General features: G+C 51.3%; 1 protein-coding gene across 1 annotated transcript in view; it reads left to right on the forward strand.

Moving 5' to 3' along the window:
- The window catches only part of ARID3C (AT-rich interaction domain 3C), a 254,624-nt gene that overhangs the window by 221,411 nt on the left and 7,653 nt on the right, over window positions 1-25,560 (forward strand). Inside the window, exons 3-5 of the mRNA XM_073683233.1 lie at window positions 10,595-10,778; window positions 11,131-11,375; window positions 12,903-13,169. Of these exons, the coding sequence (XP_073539334.1) occupies window positions 10,595-10,778; window positions 11,131-11,375; window positions 12,903-13,169 (696 nt within the window). The remainder of the gene's footprint in view (window positions 1-10,594; window positions 10,779-11,130; window positions 11,376-12,902; window positions 13,170-25,560) is intronic.

The following is a 25,560-nucleotide window of genomic DNA, read 5'->3' on the forward strand; positions in this document are numbered from 1 at the left end:
TATCACACAGGATAGGATTAGATACACAGCTCAGCAGACAGTATCACACAGGATAGGATTAGATACACGGCTCAGCAGACAGTATCACACAGGAGAGGATTAGATACACGGCTCAGCAGACAGTATCACACAGGAGAGAATTAGATACACAGCTCAGCAGACAGTATCACACAGGATAGGATTAGATACACGGCTCAGCAGATAGTATCACACAGGATAGGATTAGATACACGGCTCAGCAGACAGTATCACACAGGAGAGGATTAGATACACAGCTCAGCAGACAGTATCACACAGGAGAGGATTAGATACACGGCTCAGCAGACAGTATCACACAGGATAGGATTAGTTACACGGCTCAGCAGACAGTATCACACAGGAGTGGATTAGATACACGGCTCAGCAGACAGTATCACACAGGATAGGATTAGATACACGGCTCAGCAGACAGTATCACACAGGAGAGGATTAGATACACGGCTCAGCAGACAGTATCACACAGGATAGGATTAGATACACGGCTCAGCAGACAGTATCACACAGGAGAGGATTAGATACACGGCTCAGCAGACAGTATCACACAGGATAGGATTAGATACATGGCTCAGCAGACAGTATCACACAGGAGAGGATTAGATACACGGCTCAGCAGACAGTATCACACAGGATAGGATTAGATACACAGCTCAGCAGACAGTATCACACAGGATAGGATTAGATACACAGCTCAGCAGACAGTATCACACAGGATAGGATTAGATACACGGCTCAGCAGACAGTATCACACAGGAGAGGATTAGATACATGGCTCAGCAGACAGTATCACACAGGATAGGATTAGATACACGGCTCAGCAGACAGTATCACACAGGAGAGGATTAGATACACGGCTCAGCAGACAGTATCACACAGGATAGGATTAGATATACGGCTCAGCAGACAGTATCACACAGGAGAAGATTAGATACATGGCTCAGCTGACAGTATCACACAGGAGAGGATTAGATACACGGCTCAGCAGACAGTATCACACAAGAGAGGATTAGATACACGGCTCAGCAGACAGTATCACACAGGATAGGATTAGATACACAGCTCAGCAGACAGTATCACACAGGATAGGATTAGATACACGGCTCAGCAGACAGTATCACACAGGAGAGGATTAGATACACGCTCAGCAGACAGTATCACCCAGGAGAGGATTAGATACACGGCTCAGTAGACAGTATCACACAGGATAGGATTAGATACACAGCTCAGCAGACAGTATCACACAGGAGAGGATTAGATACACGGCTCAGCAGACAGTATCACACAGGATAGGATTAGATACACGGCTCAGCAGACAGTATCACACAGGAGAGGATTAGATACACGGCTCAGCAGACAGTATCACACAGGATAGGATTAGATACACAGCTCAGCAGACAGTATCACACAGGATAGGATTAGATACACGGCTCAGCAGACAGTATCACACGGGATAGGATTAGATACACGGCTCAGCAGACAGTATCACACAGGATAGGATTAGATACACGGCTCAGCAGACAGTATCACACAGGATAGGATTAGATACACGGCTCAGCAGACAGTTTCACACAGGAGAGGATTAGATACACGGCTCAGCAGACAGTATCACACAGGAGAGGATTAGATACACGGCTCAGCAGACAGTATCACACAGGAGAGGATTAGATACACGGCTCAGCAGACAGTATCACACAGGATAGGATTAGATACACAGCTTAGCAGACAGTTTCACACAGGAGAGGATTAGATACACGGCTCAGCAGACAGTATCACACAGGATAGGATTAGATACACGGCTCAGCAGACAGTATCGCACAGGAGAAGATTAGATACATGGCTCAGCTGACAGTATCACACAGGAGAGGATTAGATACACGGCTCAGCAGACAGTATCACACAAGAGAGGATTAGATACACGGCTCAGCAGACAGTATCACACAGGAGAAGATTAGATACACGGCTCAGCAGACAGTATCACACAGGAGAGGATTAGATACACAGCTCAGCAGACAGTATCACACAGGATAGGATTAGATACACGGCTCAGCAGACAGTATCACACCGGAGAGGATTAGATACACGGCTCAGCAGACAGTATCACACAGGAGAGGATTAGATACACGGCTCAGCAGACAGTATCACACAGGAGAGGATTAGATACACGGCTCAGCAGACAGTATCACACAGGATAGGATTAGATACACTGCTCAGCAGACAGTATCACACAGGAGAGGATTAGATACACAGCTCAGCAGACAGTATCACACAGGATAGGATTAGATACACGGCTCAGCAGACAGTATCACACAGGATAGGATTAGATACACGGCTCAGCAGACAGTATCACACAGGAGAGGATTAGATACACGGCTCAGCAGACAGTATCACACAGGATAGGATTAGATACACGGCTCAGCAGACAGTATCACACAGGAGAGGATTAGATACACGGCTCAGCAGACAGTATCACAGATGATAGGATTAGATACACGGCTCAGCAGACAGTATCACACAGGAGAGGATTAGATACACGGCTCAGCAGATAGTATCACACAGGATAGGATTAGATACACGGCTCAGCAGACAGTATCACACAGAATAGGATTAGATACACAGCTCAGCAGACAGTATCACACAGGACAGGATTAGATACATAGCTCAGCAGACAGCATCACACAGGATAGGATTAGATACACGGCTCAGCAGACAGTATCACACAGGAGAGGATTAGATACACGGCTCAGCAGACAGTATCACACAGGATAGGATTAGATACACGGCTCAGCAGACAGTATCACACAGGATAGGATTAGATACACGACTCAGCAGACAGTATCACACAGGATAGGATTAGATACACGGCTCAGCAGACAGTATCACACAGGATAGGATTAGATACACGGCTCAGCAGACAGTATCACACAGGAGAGTATTAGATACACAGCTCAGCAGACAGTATCACACAGGATAGGATTAGATACACGACTCAGCAGACAGTATCACACAGGATAGGATTAGATACACGGCTCAGCAGACAGTATCACACAGGAGAGGATTAGATACACGGCTCAGCAGACAGTATCACACAGGAGAGGATTAGATACACAACTCAGCAGACAGTATCACACAGGAGAGGATTAGATACACGACTCAGCAGACAGTATCACACAGGATAGGATTAGATACACGGCTCAGCAGACAGTATCACACAGGAGAGGATTAGATACACGGCTCAGCAGACAGTATCACACAGGAGAGGATTAGATACACAGCTCAGCAGACAGTATCACACAGGAGAGGATTAGATACACGGCTCAGCAGACAGTATCACACAGGAGAGGATTAGATACACGGCTCAGCAGACAGTATCACACAGGATAGGATTAGATACACGGCTCAGTAGACAGTATCACACAGGAGAGGATTAGATACACGGCTCAGCAGACGGTATCACACAGGATAGGATTAGATACACGGCTCAGCAGACAGTATCACACAGGATAGGATTAGATACACGGCTCAGCAGACAGTATCACACAGGATAGGATTAGATACACGGCTCAGCAGACAGTATCACACAGGATAGGATTAGATACACGGCTCAGCAGACAGTATCACACAGGAGAGGATCAGATACACGGCTCAGCAGACAGTATCACACAGGATAGGATTAGATACACGGCTCAGCAGACAGTATCATACAGGATAGGATTAGATACACGGCTCAGCAGACAGTATCACACAGGAGAGGATTAGATACACGGCTCAGCAGACAGTATCACACAGGATAGGATTAGATACACGGCTCAGCAGACAGTATCACACAGGAGAGGATTAGATACACGGCTCAGCAGACAGTATCACACAGGAGAGGATTAGATACACGGCTCAGCAGACAGTATCACACAGGATAGGATTAGATACACGGCTCAGCAGACAGTATCACACAGGAGAGGATTAGATACACAGCTCAGCAGACAGTATCACACAGGAGAGGATTAGATACACGGCTCAGCAGACAGTATCACACAGGAGAGGATTAGATACACGGCTCAGCAGACAGTATCACACAGGATAGGATTAGATACACGGCTCAGCAGACAGTATCACACAGGAGAGGATTAGATACACGGCTCAGCAGACAGTATCACACAGGATAGGATTAGATACACGGCTCAGCAGACAGTATCACACAGGATAGGATTAGATACAGGGCTCAGCAGACAGTATCACACAGGATAGGATTAGATACACAGCTCAGCAGACAGTATCACACAGGATAGGATTAGATACACGGCTCAGCAGACAGTATCACACAGGAGAGGATTAGATACACGGCTCAGCAGACAGTATCACACAGGAGAGAATTAGATACACAGCTCAGCAGACAGTATCATACAGGATAGGATTAGATACACGGCTCAGCAGACAGTATCACACAGGAGAGGATTAGATACACAGCTCAGCAGACAGTATCACACAGGAGAGGATTAGATACACGGCTCAGCAGACAGTATCACACAGGATAGGATTAGATACACGGCTCAGCAGACAGTATCACACAGGAGTGGATTAGATACACGGCTCAGCAGACAGTATCACACAGGATAGGATTAGATACACGGCTCAGCAGACAGTATCACACAGGAGAGGATTAGATACACGGCTCAGCAGACAGTATCACACAGGATAGGATTAGATACACGGCTCAGCAGACAGTATCACACAGGAGAGGATTAGATACACGGCTCAGCAGACAGTATCACACAGGATAGGATTAGATACACAGCTCAGCAGACAGTATCACACAGGATAGGATTAGATACACAGCTCAGCAGACAGTATCACACAGGATAGGATTAGATACACGGCTCAGCAGACAGTATCACACAGGAGAGGATTAGATACATGGCTCAGCAGACAGTATCACACAGGATAGGATTAGATACACGGCTCAGCAGACAGTATCACACAGGAGAGGATTAGATACACAGCTCAGCAGACAGTATCACACAGGATAGGATTAGATACACGGCTCAGCAGACAGTATCACACAGGAGAGGATTAGATACACGGCTCAGCAGACAGTATTACACAGGATAGGATTAGATATACGGCTCAGCAGACAGTATCACACAGGAGAGGATTAGATACACAGCTCAGCAGACAGTATCACACAGGATAGGATTAGATACACGGCTCAGCAGACAGTATCACACAGGAGAAGATTAGATACATGGCTCAGCTGACAGTATCACACAGGAGAGGATTAGATACACAGCTCAGCAGACAGTATCACACAAGAGAGGATTAGATACACGGCTCAGCAGACAGTATCACACAGGAGAGGATTAGATACACGGCTCAGCAGACAGTATCACACAGGATAGGATTACATATATGGCTCAGCAGACAGTATCACACAGGAGAAGATTAGATACATGGCTCAGCAGACAGTATCACACAGGAGAGGATTAGATACACGGCTCAGCAGACAGTATCACACAAGAGAGGATTAGATACACGGCTCAGCAGACAGTATCACACAGGATAGGATTAGATACACAGCTCAGCAGACAGTATCACACAGGATAGGATTAGATACACGGCTCAGCAGACAGTATCACACAGGAGAGGATTAGATACACGCTCAGCAGACAGTATCACCCAGGAGAGGATTAGATACACGGCTCAGCAGACAGTATCACACAGGATAGGATTAGATACACAGCTCAGCAGACAGTATCACACAGGAGAGGATTAGATACACGGCTCAGCAGACAGTATCACACAGGATAGGATTAGATACACGGCTCAGCAGACAGTATCACACAGGAGAGGATTAGATACACGGCTCAGCAGACAGTATCACACAGGATAGGATTAGATACACAGCTCAGCAGACAGTATCACACAGGAGAGGATTAGATACACGGCTCAGCAGACAGTATCACACAGGATAGGATTAGATACACAGCTCAGCAGACAGTTTCACACAGGAGAGGATTAGATACACGGCTCAGCAGACAGTATCACACAGGATAGGATTAGATACACGGCTCAGCAGACAGTATCACACAGGAGAGGATTAGATACACGGCTCAGCAGACAGTATCACACAGGAGAGGATTAGATACACGGCTCAGCAGACAGTATCACACAGGTTAGGATTAGATACACAGCTCAGCAGACAGTTTCACACAGGAGAGGATTAGATACACGGCTCAGCAGACAGTATCACACAGGAAAGGATTAGATACACGGCTCAGCAGACAGTATCACACAGGAGAAGATTAGATACATGGCTCAGCTGACAGTATCACACAGGAGAGGATTAGATACACGGCTCAGCAGACAGTATCACACAGGAGAGGATTAGATACACGGCTCAGCAGACAGTATCACACAGGAGAAGATTAGATACATGGCTCAGCAGACAGTATCACAGATGATAGGATTAGATACACGGCTCAGCAGACATTATCACACAGGATAGGATTAGATACACGGCTCAGCAGACAGTATCACACAGGATTAGATTAGATACACGGCTCAGCAGACAGTATTACACAGGAGAGGATTAGATACACGGCTCAGCAGATAGTATCACACAGGATAGGATTAGATACACGGCTCAGCAGACAGTATCACACAGGAGAGGATTAGATACACAGCTCAGCAGACAGTATCACAGATGATAGGATTAGATACACGGCTCAGCAGACAGTATCACACAAGAGAGGATTAGATACACGGCTCAGCAGACGGTATCACACAGGAGAAGATTAGATACATGGCTCAGCAGACAGTATCACAGATGATAGGATTAGATACACGGCTCAGCAGACAGTATCACACAGGATAGGATTAGATACACGGCTCAGCAGACAGTATCACACAGGAGAAGATTAGATACATGGCTCAGCAGACAGTATCACAGATGATAGGATTAGATACACGGCTCAGCAGACAGTATCACACAGGAGAGGATTAGATACACGGCTCAGCAGACAGTATCACACAGGATAGGATTAGATACACGTCTCAGCAGACAATATCACACAGGATTAGATTAGATACACGGCTCAGCAGACAGTATTACACAGGAGAGGATTAGATACACGGCTCAGCAGATAGTATCACACAGGATAGGATTAGATACACGGCTCAGCAGACAGTATCACACAGGAGAGGATTAGATACACAGCTCAGCAGACAGTATCACAGATGATAGGATTAGATACACGGCTCAGCAGACAGTATCACACATGAGAGGATTAGATACACGGCTCAGCAGATAGTATCACACAAGATAGGATTAGATACACGGCTCAGCAGACAGTATCACACAGGATAGGATTAGATACACGGCTCAGCAGACAGTACCACACAGGAGAGGATTAGATACACGGCTCAGCAGACAGTATCACAGATGATAGGATTAGATACACGGCTCAGCAGACAGTATCACACAGGATAGGATTAGATACTTGGCTCAGCAGACAGTATCACACAGGATAGGATTAGATACACGGCTCAGCAGACAGTATCACACAGGATAGGATTAGATACACGGCTCAGCAGACAGTATCACACAGGATAGGATTAGATACACGGCTCGGCAGACAGTATCACACATGATGAGATTATATACAGTGCCTTGGAAAAAGTTTTCATACCCCGTGACTTTTTCCACATTTTTTTTACGTTACACCCACAGACACAAATGTATTTTATTGGGATTTTATGTGACACCAACACAAAGCAACAAGTATTTGTGACGTGTAAAGGAAATGATATGAGGTTTTCTAATTATCATAAAAATATAAATCTGAACATTGTGTGGAGCATTAGTATTCAGCCCCCTGTAGTCTGATCCCCCAAAATATAATCTCTAGTAACCAGTCACCTCCAAAAGTCACATCATTAGTATATTGTGTCCCCCTGGGTGTGATCTCTTCTCAGTATAACTACAGCTGGTCTGTGAAGACCTCAGAGGTTTGTGTGAGAACATTAGAGATCAAATAGCATCATGAGAATCAAGGAGCCCACCAGACAGGTCAGGGATAAAGTTGAAAACCACGGAGCACACCAGACAAGTCAGGGATAAAGCTGAAAACCAAGAAGCCCATCAGACATGTCAGGGATAAAGCTGAAAACCAAGGAGTCCACCAAACAGGTCAACGATAAAGCTGAACACCTAGGAGCGCACCAGACAGTCAGGGTTAAAGCTATGGAGAAGAGGAAAGCGTAACAAGTGAAGAATGAATGTATAATTTCCTTTACACGTCACACATACTTGCTAGTTTGTGTTGGTATCACAGAAAATCCCAATAATATACATTTAAATTTGTGGATGTAACAGAAAAAATGTGGGAAAGGTCACTGGGTATGAAGACTTTTTCACATATGATGGGATTAAATACATGATGAGGTTAGATACACAATGGGATTAGATAGATACATGATGGGATTAGATACATGATAGGTCACTTTCTCTTATCTGATCTTGTAGGGGCAGTGTAGTATCCTGTGGTTCTGAGCCGTCGACCGGACCGTCCTCAGTGCCCATGGACAATGCCGTCCACAGTGCCCATGGACAGCGCCGTCCCCAGTGCCCATGGACAACGCCGTCCCCAGTGCCCATGGACAGCCCCGTCCCCAGTGCCCATGGACAGCGCCGTCCCCAGTGCCCATGGACAGCGCCGTGCCCATGGACAGCGCCGTCCACAGTGCCCATGGACAGCGCCGTCCCCAGTGCCCATGGACAATGCCGTCCACAGTGCCCATGGACAGCGCCGTCCCCAGTGCCCATGAACAACGCCGTCCCCAGTGCCCATGGACAGCGCCGTCCCCAGTGCCCATGGACAGCGCCGTCCCCAGTGCCCATGGACAGCGCCGTCCTCAGTGCCCATGGACAACGCCGTCCTCAGTGCCCATGGACAACGCCGTCCTCAGTGCCCATGGACAACGCCGTCCTCAGTGCCCATGGACAACGCCGTGCCCATGGACAGCGCCGTCCCCAGTGCCCATGGACAACGCTGTCCCCAGTGCCCATGGACAGCGCCGTCCCCAGTGCCCATTGACAGCGCCGTCCCCAGTGCCCATGGACAGCGCCGTCCTCAGTGCCCATGGACAGCGCCGTCCTCAGTGCCTATGGACAGCGCCATCCCCAGTCCCTATGGACAGGGGTATCCTCAGTGCCCATGGACAGCGCCATCCTCAGTGCCCATGGACAGCGCCGTCCTCAGTGCCCATGGACAGCGCCGTCCCCAGTGCCCATGGACAGCGCCGTCCCCAGTGCCCATGGACAGCGTTGTCCTCAGTGCCCATGGACAACGCCGTCCCCAGTGCCCATGGACAGCGCCGTCCCCAGTGCCCATGGACAACGCCGTCCCCAGTGCCCATGGACAGCGCCGTCCCCAGTGCCCATGGACAGCGCCGTCCTCAGTGCCCATGGACAGCGCCGTCCTCAGTGCCCATGGACAGCGCTGTCCTCAGTGCCCATGGACAACGCCGTCCTCAGTGCCCATGAACAGCGCCGTCCCCAGTGCCCATGGACAGCGCCGTCCTCAGTGCCCATGGACAACGCCGTCCTCAGTGCCCATGGACAGCGCTGTCCCCAGTCCCCATGGACAGGGCTGTCCTCAGTGCCCATGGACAGCGCCGTCCCCATGAACAGCGCCGTCCTCAGTGCCCATGGACAGCGCCGTCCTCAGTGCCCATGTACAGCGCCGTCCTCAGTGCCCATGGACAGCGCCGTCCTCCGTGCCCATCACGCTCCTCCTTTTACATCGCTGCCTCCTGTTTGTCTGTTCCCCACCCGGCAGCAGAGATCAGATCAGCGGTTACAGGAGCGATTGTGCCCCGTTATTGTCCTCTGGTATCGGCCCGGAGGGGTTCACCCTGTAGATCTGCCCTCGGCATTGATCGCCCTCCTCATAGATCCACTCAGGAGAGGCGCAGGTTATACCGCAGGTCAGACACTTCATTAACACCCTACAGAGATGAGAATCTGTGCGGAGATGATCAGCACAAGCCGCCGCCAGGAGAGCGGAGAGCAGCGGCCATCACTGCGGGCGCCGCTCGTCTCCTATCACCCGCCGACTGAATGACTGACATTCATTCTATTAGAAGGGTTTCTTGAAAATCCGTCATTCTGCCAAAATGGTCACAAATGGCGCTGTCTGCAGGTCACTGACTGCTGCATGGACCGACGTGATGGTAAAATATTCCCTTTCACTCAGGAGATAAAAGAAGCCCCCGAGGCTGTATAATGGGGGTCCGCGTCTGGTTACTGACTCCTGGGTGACAACCAGGGCTCCTGATGGGTTCATGTGGTTGTCACCTGGAGTCAGGGGTGGAGAGCGGACAGACTACAAGAATCCGATTACTAAACCTGAAGACGAGGAGTCGTGTGATCCAGGCTGGTGGCGAGGGTCTCAGATATTGGGGGCTTCCCGTCTGCTGTAGTAATCAGATGGAGGTCCCCTGTAATGTAACGCTGTCGGTTTTCTCCTGCCCTCATTAATCTCTCCCTTTCTGGTTTCGCTCGCAGGGACGCCGGTGAATCGCATCCCCATCATGGCGAAACAAGTCCTGGACCTGTACACGCTGTACAGACTGGTGACGGAGAAGGGCGGCCTGGTGGAAGTCATCAACAAGAAGATCTGGCGGGAGATCACCAAGGGCCTGAGCCTCCCCACGTCCATCACCAGCGCGGCCTTCACGCTGAGAACACAGTGAGTCGCCCCAAGAGCTGACAATCCACCTCTCACGACATGATTGTAGTCAGGCCCGCGCTCCCCCTGGAGCTGCGCTCCCCCAGGAGCTGCGCTCACAGACCCGCACACATTCCACCTGCACTGATACATTGTCACGACCAGAGCTGCGCCTCCGCAGTGTCTCCACTGATCCATTATTGACAGCAAGAGGTTGTGAAATGGAGAAGGATTAGAAAACATAAAAAGAATTTAGCCTTTTCGTTGGCCGGTGATGGAGGTAGTTTGTCGGGGTCTTCTCTGGTGGATGATGGTGGGTGTAGTCCTGGATGTCCCCGTACAGATACTGATACTCTCCCCTCCTTCTGCTTAGATACATGAAGTACCTGTATCCCTACGAATGTGAGAAGCGGGGTCTCAGCTCCCCCGGAGAACTGCAGGCCGCCATCGACAGCAACCGGAGAGAGGGACGGAGACAAAGCTTCGGCTCAGGGCTCTTCACCTACTCACCAGTGGGCACCCCGAATGTCCTGAGCTCCCCAAAAATGAACATGGCCGCACTGGCAGTGCCGTCCCACAACGGACCACAAATCAGCCAGATGCCAATCATAAAGAAAGGTGGGTGACAGCCGCCATCCCAGCCTTGTCCCCAGCACTATCCTATTGGCCATATGTCCCCTTCGCAGTTGTCCTATTGCCCATGTGTCCTCCTGGCAGTCGTCCTGTTGCCCATGTGTTCTCCTGGCAGTCGTCCTGTTGCCCATGTGTCCTCCTGGCAGTCGTCCTGTTGCCCATGTGTTCTCCTGGCAGTCGTCCTGTTGCCCATGTGTCCTCCTGGCAGTCGTCCTGTTGCCCATGTGTCCCCCTGATAGTCGTCCTGTTCCCCATGTGTTCCCCTGTTAATTGTCTTGTTGCCCATGTGTCCTCCTGGCAGTCTTCCTGTTGCCCATGTGTCCTCCTGGCAGTCGTCATGTTGCACATGTGTCCTCCTGGCAGTCGTCCTGTTGCCCACTTTTCCTCCTGGCAGTCGTCCTGTTGTTCACGTGTCCCCCTGGCAGTCGTCCTGTTGCCCACTTGTCCTCCTGGCAGTCGTCCTGTTGTTCACCTGTCCCCATGGCAGTCGTCCTGTTGTTCACGTGTCTCCATGGCAGTCGTCCTGTTGCCCCTGTGTCTTCCTGGCAGTCGTTCTGTTGCCCCTGTGGTGTCCTGGCAGTCGTCCTGTTGCCCCTGTGTCTTCCTGGCAGTCGTCCTGTTGCCCCTGTGTCCTCCTGGCAGTCGTCCTGTTGCCCATGTGTCCCCCTGGCAGTCGTCCTGTTGCCCCAGTGTCCTCCTGGTAGTCATCCTGTTGCCCATGTATCCTCCTGGCAGTCGTCCTGTTGCCCCTGTGTCTTCCTGGCAGTCGTCCTGTTGCCCCTGTGTCCTCCTGGTAGTCATCCTGTTGCACATGTGTCCTCCTGGCAGTCGTCCTGTTGCACACGTGTCATCCTGGCAGTCGTCTTGTTGCCCATGTGTCCTCCTGGCAGTCGTCCTGTTGCCCATGTGTCCCCCTGGCAGTCGTCCTGTTGCCCCTGTGTCCTCCTGGTAGTCATCCTGTTGCCCATGTATCCTCCTGGCAGTCGTCCTGTTGCCCATGTGTCCCCCTAGCAGTTGTCCTGTTGCCCATGTGTCCTCCTGGCAGTCGTCCTGTTGCCCCTGTGTCTTCCTGGCAGTCGTCCTGTTGCCCCTGTGTCCTCCTGGCAGTCGTCCTGTTGCCCATGTGTCCCCCTGGCAGTCGTCCTGTTGCCCCTGTGTCCTCCTGGCAGTCGTCCTGTTGCCCATGTGTCCCCCTGGCAGTCGTCCTGTTGCCCCTGTGTCCTCCTGGTAGTCATCCTGTTGCACATGTGTCCTCCTGGCAGTCGTCCTGTTGCACACGTGTCATCCTGGCAGTCGTCTTGTTGCCCATGTGTCCTCCTGGCAGTCTTGTTGCCCATGTGTTCCCCTGGCAGTCGTCTTGTTGCCCATGTGTCTTCCTGGCAGTTGTCTTGTTGCCCATGTGCCCCCCTGGCAATCGTCAGTTGTCCATATCCCGGCTGCTCTGCAGGTTGTTGTAGTCCCCATGTCACTTGCTCTGCCTGATCTTACTGGTGGATGTCCCCCTGATTGCAGAGGACGGGCTGCACCCAGCGGCCCCCCCGCACCGGATCAGCATCCCCGTCACTCTGCCCGGTCACCATGCAGCGGCGCAGGCTGTACACGTCATGCAGGCCGCAGCTCTGGAGCAACTCCGGGAGAAGCTGGAATCTGGGGAACCACCCGAGAAGAAGATGGCGATGATGGCAGAGGAGCAGCAGAGGCTAATGCAGCACGCGCTACAGCACAACCTGCTGGCGATGGCGGCACAGATGCCCATGAAGATCAAGATCAACAACCGAGGTACGGACACCATATGTGTGTGGGAGCATCCTGTAGTGCGGTGTCCCATAGAAAAGAAACTAAAGGCTTCCTAACTAATCTGTTGGGGTGTACTCAATTTTTCTGAGCACTGTATGTCTACTATGCCACAATCACACACATCACACATAAGTCTACCATTCCAGGCTCAGGACATACATACACCCCATAATCACACATATCACAGGTACCATAATCACACATATCACAGACGCACACACCCCGGCACCATAATCACAGACGCACACCCCCCAGCACCATAATCACACATATCACAGGTACCATAATCACACATATCACAGACGCACACACCCCGGCACCATAATCACTGGCGCACACAACCCGGCACCATAATCAATGGCGCACACAACCCGGCACCATAATCACACATATCACCGGTACCATAATCACACATATCACAGGTACCATAATCACACATATCACAGACGCACACACCCCGGCACCATAATCACAGACGCACACACCCCGGCACCATAATCACAGACGCACACCCCCCAGCACCATAATCACACATATCACAGGTACCATAATCACACATATCACAGACGCACACACCCCAGCACCATAATCACAGATGCACACCCCCCAGCACCATAATCACACATATCACAGGTACCATAATCACACATATCACAGACGCACACACCCCGGCACCATAATCACTGGCGCACACAACCCGGCACCATAATCACTGGCGCACACAACCCGGCACCATAATCACACATATCACCGGTACCATAATCACACATATCAGAGGTACCATAATCACACATATCACAGACGCACACACCCCGGCACCATAATCACAGACGCACACCCCCCAGCACCATAATCACACATATCACAGGTACCATAATCACACATATCACAGACGCACACACCCCGGCACCATAATCACTGGCGCACACAACCCGGCACCATAATCACAGGCGCACACCCCCCAGCACCATAATCACACATATCACAGACGCACACACCCCGGCACCATAATCACTGGCGCACACCCCCCAGCACCATAATCACTGGCGCACACAACCCGGCACCATAATCACTGGCGCACACAACCCGGCACCATAATCACACATATCACCGGTACCATAATCACACATATCACAGGTACCATAATCACACATATCACAGACGCACACACCCCGGCACCATAATCACAGACGCACACAACCCGGCACCATAATCACACATATCACAAGAGCGCACCCCCAGCACTATAATCACACATCACAGGTGAACACCCCAGCACTATACTCACACATCACAGGCACACACCCCCGTCACCATAATCACACATATCACAAGAGCGCACCCCCAGCACTATAATCACACATCACAGGAGAACACTTCGGCAGCATAATCACACATCACAGGCGCAGACCCTATGACCATAATCACACATATCACAGGTACACCCCCCGGCACTATAATCACACATATCACAGGTGCACACCCCGGCACTATAATCACACATATCACAGGCGCACACCCCAGCACTATAATCACACATATCACAGGCGCACACCCCAGCACTATAATCACACATCACAGGAGAACACTTCGGCAGCATAATCACACATCACAGGCGCAGACCCTATGACCATAATCACACATATCACAGGTACACCCCCCGGCACTATAATCACACATATCACAGGTGCACACCCCGGCACTATAATCACACATATCACAGGTGCACACCCCGGCACTATAATCACACATATCACAGGTGCACACCCCGGCACTATAATCACACATATCACAGGCGCACACCCCAGCACTATAATCACACATATCACAGGCGCACACCCCAGCACTATAATCACACATCACAGGCGCACACCCCGGCACTATAATCACACATATCACAGGTGCACACCCCAGGCACCATAATCACACATATCACAGGCGCACACCCCAGCACTATAATCACACATATCACAGGCGCACACCCCAGCACTATAATCACACATATCACAGGTGCACACCCCAGCACTATAATCACACATATCACAGGCGCACACCCCGGCACCATAATCACACATATCACAGGTGCACACCTCGGCACTATAATCACACATATCACAGGCGCACACCCCGGCACTATAATCACACATATCACAGGCGCACACCCCAGGCACCATAATCACACATATCACAGGCGCACACCCCAGCACTATAATCACACATATCACAGGCGCACAACCCAGCACTATAATCACACATATCACAGGTGCACACCCCAGCACTATAATCACACATATCACAGGCGCACACCCCGGCACCATAATCACACATATCACAGGCGCACACCCCAGCACTATAATCACACATATCACAGGCGCACACCCCGGCACTATAATCACACATATCACAGGCGCACACCCCAGGCACCATAATCACACATATCACAGGTGCACACCCCAGCACTATAATCACACATATCACAGGCGCACACCCCAGCACTATAATCACACATATCACAGGTGCACACCCCGGCACTATAATCACACATATCACAGGCGCACACCCCGGCACCATAATCACACATATCACAGGCGCACACCCCAGGCACCATAATCACACATATCACAGGCGCACACCCCGGCACTATAATCACACATATCACAGGCGCACACCCCAGCACCATAATCACACATATCACAGGCGCACACCCCGGCACTATAATCACACATATCACAGGCGCACACCCCAGGCACCATAATCACACATATCACAGGCGCACACCCCGGCACTATAATCACACATATCACAGGCGCACACCCCAGCACCATAATCACACATATCACAGGCGCACACCCCAGCACCATAATCACACATATCACAGGCGCACACCCCGGCACCATAATCACACATATCACAGGCGCACACCCCAGCACTATAATCACACATATCACAGGCGCACACCCCAGGCACCATAATCACACATATCACAGGCGCACACCCCAGCACTATAATCACACATATCACAGGCGCACACCCCAGCACCATAATCACACATATCACAGGCGCACACCCCGGCACCATAATCACACATATCACAGGCGCACACCCCAGGCACCATAATCACACATATCACAGGTGCACACCCCGGCACTATAATCACACATATCACAGGCGCACACCCCAGCACTATAATCACACATATCACAGGCGCACACCCTGGCACCATAATCACACATATCACAGGCGCACACCCCGGCACCATAATCACACATATCACAGGCGCACACTCCGGCACTATAATCACACATATCACAGGCGCACACTCCGGCACTATAATCACACATATCACAGGCGCACACCCCGGCACTATAATCACACATATCACAGGCGCACACCCCAGCACTATAATCACACATATCACAGGCGCACACCCCGGCACTATAATCACACATATCACAGGCGCACACCCCAGCACTATAATCACACATATCACAGGTGCACACCCCAGCACTATAATCACACATATCACAGGTGCACACCCCAGCACTATAATCACACATATCACAGGCGCACACCCCGGCACCATAATCACACATATCACAGGCGCACACCCCGGCACCATAATCACACATATCACAGGCGCACACCCCAGGCACCATAATCACACATATCACAGGTGCACACCCCGGCACTATAATCACACATCACAGGCGCACACCCCAGCACTATAATCACACATATCACAGGCGCACACCCCAGCACTATAATCACACATATCACAGGCGCACACCCCAGCACTATAATCACACATATCACAGGCGCACACCCCAGCACTATAATCACACATATCACAGGTGCACACCCCAGCACTATAATCACACATATCACAGGTGCACACCCCGGCACTATAATCACACATATCACAGGTGCACACTCCGGCACCATAATCACACATATCACAGGTGCACACCCCGGCACCATAATCACACATATCACAGGCGCACACCCCGGCACTATAATCACACATATCACAGGCGCACACCCCAGCACTATAATCACACATATCACAGGTGCACACCCCAGCACTATAATCACACATATCACAGGTGCACACCCCGGCACTATAATCACACATATCACAGGTGCACACCCCGGCACCATAATCACACATATCACAGGCGCACACCCCAGCACTATAATCACACATATCACAGGTGCACACCCCAGCACTATAATCACACATATCACAGGTGCACACCCCGGCACTATAATCACACATATCACAGGTGCACACTCCGGCACCATAATCACACATATCACAGGTGCACACCCCGGCACCATAATCACACATATCACAGGCGCACACCCCGGCACCATAATCACACATATCACAGGCGCACACCCCAGCACTATAATCACACATATCACAGGCGCACACCCCGGCACCATAATCACACATATCACAGGCGCACACCCCGGCACCATAATCACACATATCACAGGCGCACACCCCAGCACTATAATCACACATATCACAGGCGCACACCCCGGCACCATAATCACACATATCACAGGCGCACACCCCGGCACCATAATCACAGATATCACAGGCGCACACCCCGGCACCATAATCACACATATCACAGGCGCACACCCCGGCACTATAATCACACATATCACAGGCGCACACTCCGGCACCATAATCACACATATCACAGGCGCACACTCCGGCACCATAATCACACATATCACAGGCGCACACCCCGGCACCATAATCACACATATCACAGGCGCACACCCCGGCACCATAATCACACATATCACAGGCGCACACTCCGGCACCATAATCACACATATCACAGGCGCACACCCCAGCACTATAATCACACATATCACAGGCGCACACCCCGGCACCATAATCACAGGCGCACACCCCAGGCACCATAATCACACATATCACAGGCGCACACCCCAGCACTATAATCACACATATCACAGGCGCACACCCCAGCACTATAATCACACATATCACAGGCGCACACCCCAGCACTATAATCACACATATCACAGGCGCACACCCCAGCACCATAATCACACATATCACAGGCGCACACCCCAGGCACCATAATCACACATATCACAGGCGCACACCCCAGCACCATAATCACACATATCACAGGCGCACACCCCAGCACTATAATCACACATATCACAGGCGCACACCCCAGCACCATAATCACACATATCACAGGCGCACACCCCAGGCACCATAATCACACATATCACAGGCGCACACCCCAGCACCATAATCACACATATCACAGGCGCACACCCCAGCACCATAATCACACATATCACAGGCGCACACCCCAGCACTATAATCACACATATCACAGGCGCACACCCCAGGCACTATAATCACACATATCACAGGCGCACACCCCAGGCACCATAATCACACATATCACAGGCGCACACCCCAGCACTATAATCACACATATCACAGGCGCACACCCCAGCACTATAATCACACATATCACAGGCGCACACCCCAGCACTATAATCACACATATCACAGGCGCACACCCCAGCACTATAATCACACATATCACAGGTGCACACCCCAGCACTATAATCACACATATCACAGGCGCACACCCCAGCACTATAATCACACATATCACAGGCGCCCAGCACCATAATCACACATATCACAGGTGCACACCCCGGCACTATAATCACACATATCACAGGCGCACACCCCAGGCACCATAATCACACATATCACAGGCGCACACCCCGGCACCATAATCACACATATCACAGGCGCACACCCCAGGCACCATAATCACACATATCACAGGCGCACACCCCGGCACCATAATCACACATATCACAGGCGCACACCCCAGGCACCATAATCACACATATCACAGGCGCACACCCCAGCACTATAATCACACATATCACAGGCGCCCAGCACCATAATCACACATATCACAGGTGCACACCCCGGCACTATAATCACACATATCACAGGCGCACACCCCAGGCACCATAATCACACATATCACAGGCGCACACCCCAGGCACTATAATCACACATATCACAGGCGCACACCCCAGCACTATAATCACACATATCACAGGCGCACACCCCAGCACTATAATCACACATATCACAGGCGCACACCCCAGGCACCATAATCACACATATCACAGGCGCACCCCCCGGCACCATAATCGCACATATCACAGGCGCACACCCCGGCACCATAATCACACATATCACAGGCGCACACCCCAGGCACCATAATCGCACATATCACAGGCGCACACCCCAGGCACCATAATCACACATATCACAGGTGCACACCCCAGCACTATAATCACACATATCACAGGCGTACACCCCAGGCACCATAATCACACATATCACAGGCGCACACCCCAGGCACCATAATCGCACATATCACAGGCGCACACCCCAGGCACCATAATCACACATATCACAGGTGCACACCCCAGCACTATAATCACACATATCACAGGCGTACACCCCAGGCACCATAATCACACATATCACAGGCGCACACCCCAGGCACCATAATCGCACATATCACAGGCGCACACCCCAGGCACCATAATCACACATATCACAGGCGCACACCCCAGGCACCATAATCACACATATCACAGGTGCACACCCCAGCACTATAATCACACATATCACAGGCGTACACCCCAGGCACCATAATCACACATATCACAGGCGCACACCCTAGGCACCATAATCACACATATCACAGGCGCACACCCCGGCACCATAATCACACATATCACAGGCGCACACCCCAGGCACCATAATCACACATATCACAGGCGCACACCCCAGCACTATAATCACACATATCACAGGCGCACACCCCAGCACTATAATCACACATATCACAGGCGCACACCCCAGCACTATAATCACACATATCACAGGCGCACACCCCAGCACCATAATCACACATATCACAGGCGCACACCCCAGGCACCATAATCACACATATCACAGGCACACACCCCAGCACCATAATCACACATATCACAGGCGCACACCCCAGCACTATAATCACACATATCACAGGCACACACCCCAGGCACCATAATCACACATATCACAGGCGCACACCCCAGCACTATAATCACACATATCACAGGCGCACACCCCGGCACTATAATCACACATATCACAGGCGCACACCCCAGCACTATAATCACACATATCACAGGCGCACACCCCGGCACTCTAATCACACATATCACAGGCGCACACCCCAGCACTATAATCACACATATCACAGGCGCACACCCCGGCACCATAATCACACATATCACAGGTGCACACCCCGGCACTATAATCACACATATCACAGGCGCACACCCCGGCACTATAATCACACATATCACAGGCGCACACCCCAGCACTATAATCACACATATCACAGGTGCACACCCCAGCACTATAATCACACATATCACAGGCGCACACCCCGGCACTATAATCACACATATCACAGGCGCACACCCCGGCACTATAATCACACATATCACAGGCGCACACCCCAGGCACCATAATCACACATATCACAGGTGCACACCCCAGGCACTATAATCACACATATCACAGGCGCACACCCCGGCACTATAATCACACATATCACAGGCGCACACCCCAGCACTATAATCACACATATCACAGGTGCACACCCCGGCACTATAATCACACATATCACAGGCGCACACCCCGGCACTATAATCACACATATCACAGGCGCACACCCCGGCACTATAATCACACATATCACAGGCGCACACCCCAGGCACCATAATCACACATATCACAGGTGCACACCCCGGCACTATAATCACACATATCACAGGCGCACACCCCGGCACTATAATCACACATATCACAGGCGCACACCCCGGCACTATAATCACACATATCACAGGCGCACACCCCAGGCACCATAATCACACATATCACAGGTGCACACCCCGGCACTATAATCACACATATCACAGGCGCACACCCCGGCACTATAATCACACATATCACAGGCGCACACCCCAGCACTATAATCACACAAATCACAGGCGCACACCCCGGCACCATAATCACACATATCACAGGCGCACACCCCAGCACTATAATCACACAAATCACAGGCGCACACCCCAGCACTATAATCACACATATCACAGGCGCACACCCCGGCACCATAATCACACATATCACAGGTGCACACCCCGGCACTATAATCACACATATCACAGGCGCACACCCCAGGCACCATAATCACACATATCACAGGCGCACACCCCAGCACTATAATCACACATATCACAGGCGCACACCCCAGCACCATAATCACACATATCACAGGCGCACACCCCAGCACCATAATCACACATATCACAGGCGCACACCCCAGCACTATAATCACACATATCACAGGTGCACACCCCGGCACCATAATCACACATATCACAGGCGCACACCCCGGCACCATAATCACACATATCACAGGCGCACACCCCAGGCACCATAATCACACATATCACAGGCGCACACCCCGGCACTATAATCACACATATCACAGGCGCACACCCCGGCACTATAATCACACATATCACAGGTGCACACCCCGGCACTATAATCACACATATCACAGGTGCTCACCCCAGCACTATAATCACACATATCACAGGCGCACACCCCGGCACTATAATCACACATATCACAGGTGCACACCCCAGCACTATAATCACACATATCACAGGCGCACACCCCGGCACCATAGTCACACATATCACAGGCGCACACCCCAGCACTATAATCACACATATCACAGGCGCACACCCCAGGCACCATAATCACACATATCACAGGCGCACACCCCGGCACCATAATCACACATATCACAGGCGCACACCCCAGCACTATAATCACACATATCACAGGCGCACACCCCAGGCACTATAATCACACATATCACAGGCGCACACCCCGGCACTATAATCACACATATCACAGGCGCACACCCCAGGCACCATAATCACACATATCACAGGCGCACACCCCGGCACCATAATCACACATATCACAGGCGCACACCCCGGCACTATAATCACACATATCACAGGCGCACACCCCAGCACTATAATCACACAAATCACAGGCGCACACCCCAGCACTATAATCACACAAATCACAGGCGCACACCCCAGGCACCATAATCACACATATCACAGGCGCACACCCCAGCACTATAATCACACATATCACAGGCGCACACCCCGGCACTATAATCACACATATCACAGGCGCACACCCCGGCACTATAATCACACATATCACAGGCGCACACCCCGGCACTATAATCACACATATCACAGGTGCACACCCCGGCACTATAATCACACATATCACAGGTGCTCACCCCAGCACTATAATCACACATATCACAGGCGCACACCCCGGCACTATAATCACACATATCACAGGTGCACACCCCAGCACTATAATCACACATATCACAGGCGCACACCCCGGCACCATAGTCACACATATCACAGGCGCACACCCCAGCACTATAATCACACATATCACAGGCGCACACCCCAGGCACCATAATCACACATATCACAGGCGCACACCCCGGCACCATAATCACACATATCACAGGCGCACACCCCAGCACTATAATCACACATATCACAGGCGCACACCCCAGGCACTATAATCACACATATCACAGGCGCACACCCCGGCACTATAATCACACATATCACAGGCGCACACCCCAGGCACCATAATCACACATATCACAGGCGCACACCCCGGCACCATAATCACACATATCACAGGCGCACACCCCAGCACTATAATCACACATATCACAGGCGCACACCCCAGCACTATAATCACACATATCACAGGCGCACACCCCAGGCACCATAATCACACATATCACAGGCACACACCCCGGCACCATAATCACACATATCACAGGCGCACACCCCAGGCACCATAATCACACATATCACAGGCGCACACCCCAGGCACCATAATCACACATATCACAGGCGCACACCCCGGCACTATAATCACACATATCACAGGCGCACACCCCAGGCACCATAATCACACATATCACAGGCGCACACCCCGGCACCATAATCACACATATCACAGGCGCACACCCCGGCACTATAATCACACATATCACAGGCGCACACCCCAGGCACCATAATCACACATATCACAGGCGCACACCCCAGGCACCATAATCACACATATCACAGGCGCACACCCCGGCACTATAATCACACATATCACAGGCGCACACCCCAGGCACTATAATCACACATATCACAGGCGCACACTCCAGGCACCATAATCACACATATCACAGGTGCACACCCCAGCACTATAATCACACATATCACAGGCGCACACCCCAGGCACCATAATCACACATATCACAGGTGCACACCCCAGCACTATAATCACACATATCACAGGCGCACACCCCAGGCACCATAATCACACATATCACAGGCGCACACCCCGGCACCATAATCACACATATCACAGGCGCACACCCCAGCACTATAATCACACATATCAGAGGCGCACACCCCAGGCACCATAATCACACATATCACAGGCGCACACCCCGGCACCATAATCACACATATCACAGGCGCACACCCCAGCACTATAATCACACATATCACAGGCGCACACCCCAGGCACTATAATCACACATATCACAGGCGCACACCCCGGCACTATAATCACACATATCACAGGCGCACACCCCAGGCACCATAATCACACATATCACAGGCGCACACCCCGGCACCATAATCACACATATCACAGGCGCACACCCCGGCACTATAATCACACATATCACAGGCGCACACCCCAGCACTATAATCACACATATCACAGGCGCACACCCCAGGCACCATAATCACACATATCACAGGCGCACACCCCGGCACCATAATCACACATATCACAGGCGCACACCCCAGCACTATAATCACACATATCACAGGCGCACACCCCAGGCACCATAATCACACATATCACAGGCGCACACCCCGGCACCATAATCACACATATCACAGGCGCACACCCCAGGCACCATAATCACACATATCACAGGCGCACACCCCAGGCACCATAATCACACATATCACAGGCGCACACCCCGGCACTATAATCACACATATCACAGGCGCACACCCCAGGCACCATAATCACACATATCACAGGCGCACACCCCGGCACCATAATCACACATATCACAGGCGCACACCCCGGCACTATAATCACACATATCACAGGCGCACACCCCAGGCACCATAATCACACATATCACAGGCGCACACCCCAGGCACCATAATCACACATATCACAGGCGCACACCCCGGCACTATAATCACACATATCACAGGCGCACACCCCAGGCACTATAATCACACATATCACAGGCGCACACCCCAGGCACCATAATCACACATATCACAGGTGCACACCCCAGCACTATAATCACACATATCACAGGCGCACACCCCAGGCACCATAATCACACATATCACAGGCGCACACCCCGGCACCATAATCACACATATCACAGGCGCACACCCCAGGCACCATAATCACACATATCACAGGCGCACACCCCAGGCACCATAATCACACATATCACAGGCGCACACCCCAGCACTATAATCACACATATCACAGGCGCACACCCCGGCACTATAATCACACATATCACAGGCGCACACCCCAGCACTATAATCACACATATCACAGGCGCACACCCCGGCACTATAATCACACATATCACAGGCGCACACCCCAGGCACCATAATCACACATATCACAGGCGCACACCCCGGCACCATAATCACACATATCACAGGCGCACACCCCAGGCACCATAATCACACATATCACAGGCGCACACCCCAGGCACCATAATCACACATATCACAGGCGCACACCCCAGCACTATAATCACACATATCACAGGCGCACACCCCAGGCACCATAATCACACATATCACAGGCGCACACCCCAGGCACCATAATCACACATATCACAGGCGCACACCCCGGCACTATAATCACACATATCACAGGCGCACACCCCAGGCACTATAATCACACATATCACAGGCGCACACCCCGGCACCATAATCACACATATCACAGGCGCACACCCCGGCACTATAATCACACATATCACAGGCGCACACCCCAGCACTATAATCACACATATCACAGGCGCACACCCCG

This window comes from Phyllobates terribilis, unplaced genomic scaffold (assembly GCF_046119375.1).
Source record: "Phyllobates terribilis strain yellow unplaced genomic scaffold, ASM4611937v1 Scaffold_1__5_contigs__length_1240528914, whole genome shotgun sequence".
NCBI lineage: Eukaryota > Metazoa > Chordata > Amphibia > Anura > Dendrobatidae > Phyllobates > Phyllobates terribilis.